This window comes from Cyanistes caeruleus, chromosome 7 (assembly GCF_971803275.1).
Source record: "Cyanistes caeruleus chromosome 7, bCyaCae1.hap1.1, whole genome shotgun sequence".
NCBI lineage: Eukaryota > Metazoa > Chordata > Aves > Passeriformes > Paridae > Cyanistes > Cyanistes caeruleus.
Window position 1 is genome coordinate 36,060,788 of NC_141707.1, and position 10,188 is coordinate 36,070,975.

The 10,188-nt window shown below is 42.9% G+C and overlaps 1 protein-coding gene across 1 annotated transcript; it reads right to left on the reverse strand.

Moving 5' to 3' along the window:
* Positions 1 to 4,244, reverse strand: LOC111932332 (basic helix-loop-helix transcription factor scleraxis-like). The gene is made up of 2 exons (XM_086896606.1): positions 3,735 to 4,244; positions 1 to 3,591 (listed from the first exon to the last, which is right to left on the reverse strand). Exons 1-2 carry the CDS (start codon positions 4,242 to 4,244, stop codon positions 3,541 to 3,543), a joined length of 561 nt encoding a protein of 186 aa, XP_086752732.1. The 3' UTR covers positions 1 to 3,540.
* Between the last annotated feature and the right edge of the window lie 5,944 nt (positions 4,245 to 10,188).

Consider the following 10,188-nt stretch of genomic DNA (forward strand, 5'->3'; position numbering starts at 1 on the left):
TTGAGATGGCTGTGGAAGAGAACTTCCAGCTTAGTGTTTGCAGTTTATTGTTTAAATTAGTAACAAAAATAGTTTATTTTAGCAAATGTAATCACATTTTGCAAACAAATACAGATTTTTGTAAAGAAGCAGATTTTCCATGAAAGGAAACTTCTGTTTTGTAGAACAGCAGTGAAAATAGAAGGCAACATATGAAACTACTTTGACTTACATTATGATTAATTCATAAATAACTAAGAACTATGTTCAAATGCTTCTTTAAATTTAACCTGTAAAATCAAACATGATTTATTCACTTTGCTTGGTGCTGTTTTTATATAGTGATGTAGCAGGCTACGTACAATGATTTACACAAAGTACTATGCTTGGATTATTTTAACAATAATTTAATAGGATCTGAGGCCAAATGGTGTATATCTCACTGTTTCTGCTTTATTCATGCATCATAAATTGAATAGCCAAGTGTTTACAGGAAAACAAAGCTGGGATTGGCATCAGGCATGCCTCTGTTCATACATACAGAACAGAATGTGCTCACAAGTAAGTCAATATCCCCAATATCTGCAGAACAAGAGGCTGTTTGGCACCTCTGGAAAAACTCACATCATTCCAATGCCTCATTGGTCAATTACCTCAAGTGAGGTACTTGTTCTCTGACACCCTCAAGATTTTGACTTTTATATTTTGCATGCCATGAATAACGCTGCTCCATGATTAAAAAATAGGTCTGATAAGACACACAAGCTCATACAGTAAAAACTCAGTAAAATACCTAATGATGATGAGCTCTTTATATGTGCAATCCAAGCCCTCAATTCATCTGTGTCTCCAGAAATTAAATTCTTTTTTTTTTCCCTTGATTTATAGAAAATCCATTACAGAGTAACAGCTCAATCCTATATCTTTTTTTTTTTTCTGCTCCTGGGGTTAGAGAAGTTTTACATTACAAATAAATTTCAGCAAAGTTAAGGACTTGTCCCCAGTTCTCCTCATTTAAATACACAGAGTTACACATATATAAATGTTCCTCAGAGAAATCATGGTTATAATTGCTTTGGATAGACATTATCTGTCTATACCATAAATATTTGGGCCACAGTGCTCTGGGGTCTAATTTCTGCCATGATCAATCAGTGTTACTGAAACTCCTGCATTATTTAGTAATTGAAACCCTGAGAAAATCTCCAAGCCCAGTTGAATTCAACAGTTTATCCTGAGTAAAGAGAGAATTTAATGGTACACTGAGCCACATTAAACAGGAGAGAAGGCTAAGTTGTTAGGGCCTGCTCCTGCTTTTGTCATTGAAAAGCATTTGGTATAAACCCTTTGCAAAACTAGGGAGATAAAATCCTCATTAGAGGGAGAACATCAAATTCCTATAGGATTGTAGAAATTATTCATGAGAGTTTCGAGTTATGAGATTTCAGCTCATACTTTGGTACAAAAATGGACCTCACATTTTGTACTCATTTCCTTTAACAACTACGTATAAAGATATCTTATTAAATCCAAATATATTTCATTTGCCAAGAGCTACACTAAAAACTCTTAAAACTGCAAAAAAATCCTTTTTTGAAAACCTGAAATAAATAATTTTATTGTCTTTCCTACAAAATTCAAAATTCAGAGCATACTCAATGCAAAATTTTCCTACAATTGTTTGAAACTGCATTATGTTTTGCCATTTTAGGGTATCATATGAAATGATACAGCTAAATGAATAAATTAGTGTTAATTGTCTATAAAGAGGTCAGATGTTTTGGTTTAATGTGTTCATAAGAATGTTGGGCTGAACTGTAAGATCAGCTTTAATTGTGAAGTAAATGACTTTTTAAAAAACAATTTTTTTCAAATTGATTTAAAAAATATCCAGGAAGGTATGTTTGTAGAACTCTATACCCACACACAGAGGCTGACACAACACAAAAATTAAAAAACACTGTACAAAGCTATAAAGAGTTCCAGCTTCACAAATCAGTGCCAAAGCAAAGACCATGATCTGGCAGCAACTGAAAGTTCCCCATTAAAAAAAGAGATTAATGATAGAAACCTAAAAACAAGAATCTCCTCTCAATCCAGGAAAATATATCCTGTAGCTTTTAATAACTGAAGAGACTGACGTGATGTGGAATCGCTGAGATTTTGCTTTGTTGGAATTCAAAGGAAGAGCTCACTGCATTTCTGTAGGTACAGCAGATTTTTCCTCATTGTGCTACAGAAAAAGTGGCCGCTGTATGTTGAGCAGGGGAAAAGGGAAACTGAAAAGGTGAAGTTGTGTAGGAGTACACCACGACCTTGCTCTTGCCAAGTTCCTCATAACGACTGCCAGATTTTGCTTTGCACTTATGTAGGACAAGGAGAGAAAACTCTGGACAGAAAAGAAAGTGAACAACACAGAGCTGCTTCTTCAGCCCTCACTCCTGGCCAGAGCAGCAAGGCTGGCCAGGAGCACTGCACAGATGGCATCAGGGGAGGAAAAAGGAAAGTTTTCCTTGCAGCACTTGGAGTGGTTACAGTTACAGAGTGCCTCCCCAAATAAACGAGTTTAGATTAATTAAAGCCTAATTAATTGTATTATAAATAGCTATAAAAAACATTGCAAAATTAACCTATCTCTGTGTTTCTTAAACCTCAGCATTACTGGGGTTTAAGATTTTAGCTTGCTGCTTCACTAATGTCCAAATCTGAAAAGAGAAAATCTTATTTGCCTTTTACAGTTACTTCTGAAAAAAAGTATACAAGTTAGTAAACTGAGGGGAGATAAACAACCTCAGTGATGTACGGGGCAGCTATGGAACTACCTGGGTGATGGGTAAAAGCCCTTGGGAAACCCTCCTTGCCCGGCAGATTTAGGAATATCCTGTGCTATTTAAAGGACTGGCACGACTCGCCCTGTTCATAAGAAAAGAGCATCGCTTACACTGCACTTCTCCCCTTTCCTCTCCTGTGCTGGATACATCCCGTGCCGCAGCGCCTGTGCACAGCCAACCGGGCTGCTTTCGCTGGAAGTTTTCCGACTTTCTGTGAGCACCTCAAAATAATCTTCCAGCATGGCTGAGACCTCTCAAGCATGTCAGCTGTCGGCATGGGCCGTGTCCCCGGGGGCTGGCGTGCAGCCGGAGGAGTGGGCGGCAGCGAGCGCTGCGTGCAGCCCGGGCTGCGCTGGAGGCGTCGGGGACGGCGTGTTCACGGCAGCTTCCCCTGACAGGGGACACCGTGTGTTTGGAAGTTCAAGTTTCATCATGCGACACAGGTTTAGGAGGCATCAGGATCAGGGCTTGGCTGCTGAGGTTTAACATTTCTCGCGCTAAAATAGCTGCCGCACCAGGTGCAACCGTGGTGCCTCAACGGAGGCAGCGAATTTCATTTGCAAAACACCCTGAAAAAAACCCCTCACAGTATGAAACAAAGCGTATAGGCTTAAAAAGTAACTCTTTTAGGACTGTGCTATCTAAATGTAAAGGTGCAGCACGAGTGAGGCGATGTTACCCAGAGCAGTGGTACAGTCAGAGCAGGAGTGCTGCGAGACCCTCAGCCTGTTCAGAGTCCGGTTACGGCTGGACCAGGTGATGGTTTCTCTTTTTCTCGGTGCTGTTCGATGGATAAAAACACAGGTTAGGAGGTACCAAGGACAGCACTGAACCCTCGGCTGGTTCAATCCCAAACCAGCGGGGGATACCAATAACCACCCTCCCCAACAGAGCCGCAAGAGGCGTGCAGAAGCCGGCCCTTACCCGCTGCCGCTGGTCGCTGAGGCAGAAGGTGCAGATGGACCGGGGCGCGGAGGCAGCTGGTGGCGAGCAGGGCTGCGGGCAGGGCTGAGCGGGCTGCGGGCAGGGCTGAGCGGGCTGCGGGCAGGGCTGAGCGGGCTGCGGGCAGGGCTGCGGGCAGGGCTGCGGGCAGGGCTGCGGGCAAGGCTGCGGACAAGGCTGCGGGCAGGGCTGCTCGGCGGCGGCCGCCTCGTCCTGCCGGCGCTGCTGCAGCAGCAGCACGTTGGCCAGGTGCGAGATGTAGCTGGACGCCAGGCGCAGCGTCTCCACCTTGGAGAGGCGGCGGTCGGCCGGGCGGGTGGGGATGAGCCGGCGGAGGGCGCCGAAGGCCGTGTTGACGCTGTGCGTGCGGTCCCGCTCCCGCGCGTTGGCCGCCGCCCGCCGCCCGCCGCCGCCCCGCGCCCGCCGCCGCCGCCCCGCGCCCGCCGCGCCCCGCGCCTGCCCCGCGCCCGCCGCGCCCCCGCCGCCCCGCATGGCGCCCGCCGCCGCCCCGCCGCTCCATCACTTTTATGCGCGGCAGGTGCCGCATCGCCCCTGCTCGCCCCGTGTCCCGCCGGCCGCGCTTGGCGGCTGCTCTCGGCCGGGGGCCGCCGCCGCCGCACCTGTCGCGGCCCCGGGCTCGGCACCGGCCCCGCGGAAAACCCCCGCTCCTCCTCCTCCCGCTGCCGGGGGGGCCTCGCCTGCGGCTCCCGCATCCACCGGTGTGACCGAGCCGTGGCTCCTCGTGGGATGGATGTACAAACCTCTGCGGTTTTTGCCCGCTCTGCACCCCCGTACTCCATATCTTTTCCAGCCGTGTGTATGTGTGTGTGTGTATGTATGTCACAGGATCATTCAGGCTGGAAGAGACCTCGGAGATCATCGAGTCCAACCTTTGACCGGTGGACAAGTTGGTGACCTTGTCAGCTAAACAACAGCACTGAATGTCATATCCAGCTGTTTCTTGAACACCTCCGGGGGTGGTGATTCCACAACCCCCCCGGGCAGCGCCTTCCAATGCTTGACAGCTCTTCATGTCATGAAATTCTTCCTGATGCCCAGCCTGAACTTGGAGGCTATGTCCTCTTGTCCCTTCACTAGTTACCTTGGAGAAGATGCTGGCCCCCTCCTGACTACAACTTCCTTTGAGGTTATGTTTTGGCTGGAGTGGGCTAATAGATCAAGAATGGAGGTGGATTTCATTGCCTTCCCCAGGCAACACTAGACACACATACAAATCCAATTTCTCATTCTGTTCAGAATGAGTGTCTGCCTCAATCATTTACTTATTAAAAGGTCATCATAAGCACTAATTGATTACACCTCTTTTCTTCATAAAAATTTGACATCCTGTCTGAGCTCAGAGACTCATGAAAGGTCATGGCACAGGTTTACTCAAATGAATCATCGCTACCTGATTAAGCAGCCTCAACTGACTCTTTTTCTGTGGTCCTGGAAGCTTATGTGGTGGCCTAAATATGAATCCTTCTTCCCAAATCAGGGCTGGATTAGCAGAGTCATATCTCTCTAATCATGGGTGCACACACTAAGGGTAGGCAGCTGCTTAGACATGTCTGGCTGGGACTCGTGTCCTCTCAAAATACAGCTGGTACCAACTGGCAGGGCTACATCTCTTCAGTACATTCCTCTGCTGGGATGGTAAAGTGCTGGTTTATGTTGATTGCACTTTCTGTTTGGGCAGAAGTTGTAAGAAAAAATGGACAAACAGCTCTGTCAGCCAGTTGCAGCTGTATTCTACCTTGGCCTATTAATGAGCAACACTTCTTTCATGTGACTTTCCTTTGTATTTCTTGGGAGAAAGAGGGGGAAAGTCTTTTGATTTCCCATTGGATCATGTTTTGGAGATTTTTTTTTTTTCTGTAGCAAATTATTGCTGCAATAAAATTAGCTTGAGGTTGAGGTGTTTGATAGCAAAGGCTGAAGAAATGCAAGGGCTGGATGGGCAGGTGTATGTCATGCTCCTGGTTTAAAGGAATTCATTTGCAATGACAGCAGGATGTGGCCCTTCATCACCAGATGTTGGGGAAAGCTGTGTTCAAAGTCATGCAATTTTCCTAAAGTTTGTGAATAACCATATCCTACTCTCACAGTAGGATATTCTGTCTCCTTAAGCTTTCAAAAGTTACATGATCTAGAAAGTTCTGGAGTTGAATTTCAATCCTTACAAGTGCTGCTATTTTGAAGTCTCCAGGTAAGCCTGTTCTGTCCTCCATGCAGGTTTCTTCCTTTTTGTCACCTCCAATATTTCTAGAATGAGATTCCTGACCAGACAAAGCCAACGACAAAACTCCCATTGACTTTAATGGGGGTAGGATTTCACCCTTGATATGTTCTGGTAGCTGAGCACTGGAGATAATTGATTCTTTGTCAGACTCACTCATTTGCTTACCAGAGTTTTCCTGTTCTTAGCATCTCAGTTTCTTGTTTTTTTTTTTTTTTTTTTTTTATTACTGGAGGTAAATCAAAACAAAATCAACCCCCTTCAACAAAAAGAACCCCGAGACAAAACTAAAACTGGTGTTCTCAAAGTCAGAATTTATGGTTTATTTATAAACCAAGAATGAGAAAAGGAAGAAGTGATACTCAGGGAGAAAATGAGGCTGTGTCTGCAGAGAAAACCAGAATGATTTTCTGTGACTTTACAGCAATAGCTAATTTGGGGGTTAAGGAGAAAGAGGTGGCTGAACAATTCTTGTTCTGTTTCCAGGGCGGTTGGAAATAGTAATGCAAGAAATGTTTTGTTGTTTTTTTTTTTGTTAGATAAGGAGTGTTGTAAAAAGGCCAAAATGCTGGTGACTTTAATTACTAGGTTATTGATTGGGATAATATTTATGCAAGTGCTAGGGGGAGCATATTCCTCAAGGAAGGTGCAGCATTGCTGTTATTTTACAATTTGCTGAATCGTTAATAGCAAGCAAGAATGGGGCTGCATGAATGCAAAGCAGAAGAGTGGGCAATATCTTATGTGCAGTGATAAGGTTTTGCCTGAAATTTGCCTTCGTGCTACATGGAGAAAGTTATCTGATAGCCATTGTAAGGAAGCATTCAACAGTATTCAAAAGACTGGAAATATGAAGTATCTCACTGATTAGTTGCAGTCTAGTGGCTGGTATTTCTTTAATTTGCTTTTATTTTTTTGAAGAGCAGCGTTAATAGGAAATAAAAAAAAAGGAATTCAGGAGAAGGCAATTTGGAAAAGCTATACCTATGAAAAGAGCAAGTTATTTAGAGGATAACAAAAGAAGCAAATCTAAATTAGCAGAGCTGAATGTCTCTGGTCACAGCCAAGAAACCTTCCAAATGTATTTCCATTAAATAGGGAGTATAACACAGAATTGTTCACTTGTTCAAAAAAAAGAAGACATCCAGAGACAAAATGCCTTTAAAAAGAAGTACTTGAATGTTTGCAGCTTCATTCTGGGCCTGCAGGTCACACTGACTTCAGTGAGACACTTGTTTATTCAAGAGCAGAAGTATGGCAGCATCCTATGGACAAAATTTTTGGTTTTATTTTTCCCAACTGCTCATATTTTTCTGCCTCACTCCATGCTGCTTCTTGCCACACACTATGTTTTTGAAGGATTATGCTCTGTTTGCCTTCTCCATCAAAGCCATTCCACATACACATGTATTTTTATTCCTGCATACAACATTGCTCACACAGATGAGAAGATATTTCTGTGTTGTAGGCAAAAGCAGCACAGATCTTGTACAGATTTCCAAACTGCAGTTTTTATCCGTTTTACTAAGTAGGATACTTCTGCAGTGCTTACCTGATGAAGCAGGTGCATGCAGTACTTCAATCACATTTGACAGAAGGGAGAGTCCAGCTCTAACAAAGAGAAACAAATACAGGATGTTGATGGCTGGAAATGTCTGCAGAGCTGAAAATAATATATTTGACAAAGTGTTATCAATTATGTGTCTGTCTCAGACTTTGGCTGTGACAGCTGCTACTGTCCTGCACAAACCTGGGTGATGGAGTTGTCATTTTATTGCAATTTTTAATAAATGTGACTGCCATAAAATACCTGTTGATTGAAGAGTGTTTCAAGTATCATTTTACTCTATACAGGTTCTTGAAGGGAGTGATTTTAAGGAGAAAAGATTGAGGAGTAGTCAAAATATGGGATGGTGCAAGAGAATTTTTTGGAGAAGGAGGGCTTGTGCAGAGCATATTAAATGAGGAAAGGTTAATCAGGAGGTGGACTTAAGGCTTCATGTGTTAAAATCCTGCCAGGTGGGATGGTGAACCTTTCAGATTGTAATAAATATCCTGCACACATATTGAACCCTCAGTCTGCTACTACAGTGCAAGTTCCCAGGCAGGGGAGGAGCAGGAGCAGCTCTGCCCTGCACTGCTGGTAGTTGATTAATGTGGGATCTAACAAGTCCCTTCTTGATATTCCAGCCAGCCAGATTTAGCATGACACTTATCTCTTCACTTGCAATCTCTTCACTTACAATCTCTGTTCTTCATCTGAATTGATCTGTGCCATGATTCTCCGGTGTGTTAATGAGTTTTATGTGTGGTGGAGTGCTGGAGGCCTTCTTAAACGCCAGGGACATCCTGCCTACTGCATTTTATTTATACACCCACTCTGTTACTCTTGACAAAAAGAAGCTGAGTTGTTTATCTTTAAGTTTTTGACAAAAAATTTGTCTTACAGTAATTTTCTCTGCTCTGGCTGCCCACAGAAGGAAATCCAAATATATTATTCACCTGCTGTTTCAAAACCATTTAAACTTGCCAAGTCTAAGTGGTGTTTTACACCATTGTGCTGATACTCTCAAAGTTGTTATTAACTGCCTCAGAAGTAATTTTTGATTGTGGTTGAATTCAGCAGAAAGATGACAAGGCATGTTCTTTTCTCTGTCAGGCTGAAGCAAAGTAAGGACAATACGCCTGCCCTTGGAAACAAAATGTTTTGGAAGCAGTGTTTCTGTTTTGTTCATTAAAGCTGCCAGAGCCCTCCCTTACCTGCTGCCTTATTTCACTGCTTTTTAAATCCATCCTGACAGAGCTTGGTTAGTGTTTGGGAAGATGTTGTCTAGAACATTCAGCTGTTGTGCATGGTTTGGGAGCTGAGATCCTTTGCTAATCCATTTGGAAATCCCTGTGTTGGTGAGAAACCAGATCTTAGATGAAGCTGTGGCTGCTTGGGTCTCTCTGTAGCTGGCTGGCTTGCCAGGAGGGGCTCTCTCACTCCCCTGTACTTTGCCTCAAACATGAATCTGTGCTTCAAACATGCACACACACATGCAGAAGTGTGTGTTCAGCTTGGTTTTGTTGGGAAAAGGGACTGGCAGCACCACCCAGCAAGGTATCGTGCTCTTCAAACTCTTCTCATCACAAAGCACCACCAGTCTGTGCTCTCTGCCCACTTCCAGATGCTGTCACACAATGGTCAGTCAGTGGAATGTTTTTGCCTTTTCAGAGACTAAGGGTTGCTAGGTCTGTTTTGCAATATCTCATGATCCAGGCTCACCAGCTTGGATCACTGATGGAAATCCAGCTTTTCTGGAGTTTTCTAGGTCACTGAGAAGCAGAATGTAAAGTATTAAATAGGCATTGAATTTTCACACAGACTACTTTGTTTACTTTCTTTTCTTTTCTTTTCTTTTCTTTTCTTTTCTTTTCTTTTCTTTTCTTTTCTTTTCTTTTCTTTTCTTTTCTTTTCTTTTCTTTTCTTTTCTTTTCTTTTCTTTTCTTTTCTTTTCTTTTCTTTTCTTTTCTTTTCTTTTCTTTTCTTTTCTTTTCTTTTCTTTTCTTTTCTTTTCTTTTCTTTTCTTTTCTTTTCTTTTCTTTTCTTTTCTTTTCTTTTCTTTTCTTTTCTTTTCTTTTCTTTTCTTTTCTTTTCTTGTAAAGGTGGGATGCTGCTGTAGAAATGCAACTGGATTTTAGTTATAAAAAATACTCAGCTACTGTAATAATGAACAGGAATATGAGACATAGAATCATCCAGTTGTGTGGAACAGCTATTGCAGATACTTCAAAATGCCTATTGCAATTTGATTTGTTCCATCTTCCTTGCCCAATCATAGTTACATCTGCCAAAAAAAGCTTTTTTTCACCCCATACTTCTACTTTTACAATATCATTTTATGAAGAGCACTATACTGCACAAGATTTTGTAGGTACTTTAAAGAATGTATTTCCAACAATATCTTTAAAGTGCTTAGAGCTGACTAATCCAAAGATATCCCAAAGCCCATGAAAGAAATATAATTGATTGTATAATTACCACAGCTTCTGCACTATCACTGCAGCTGAAGTTGTTTGTATGGTTTCTGTCCCTCTTCTCAGCTTCTAGAGTCTCCTCCTATGAAGATACTCAAAATCTGACATTCTTTAAGTACTTCACTTTGTTCTCCTTAGTGCTTCAATTCCACACGAGCATTTCTGTTAGCAAAGACA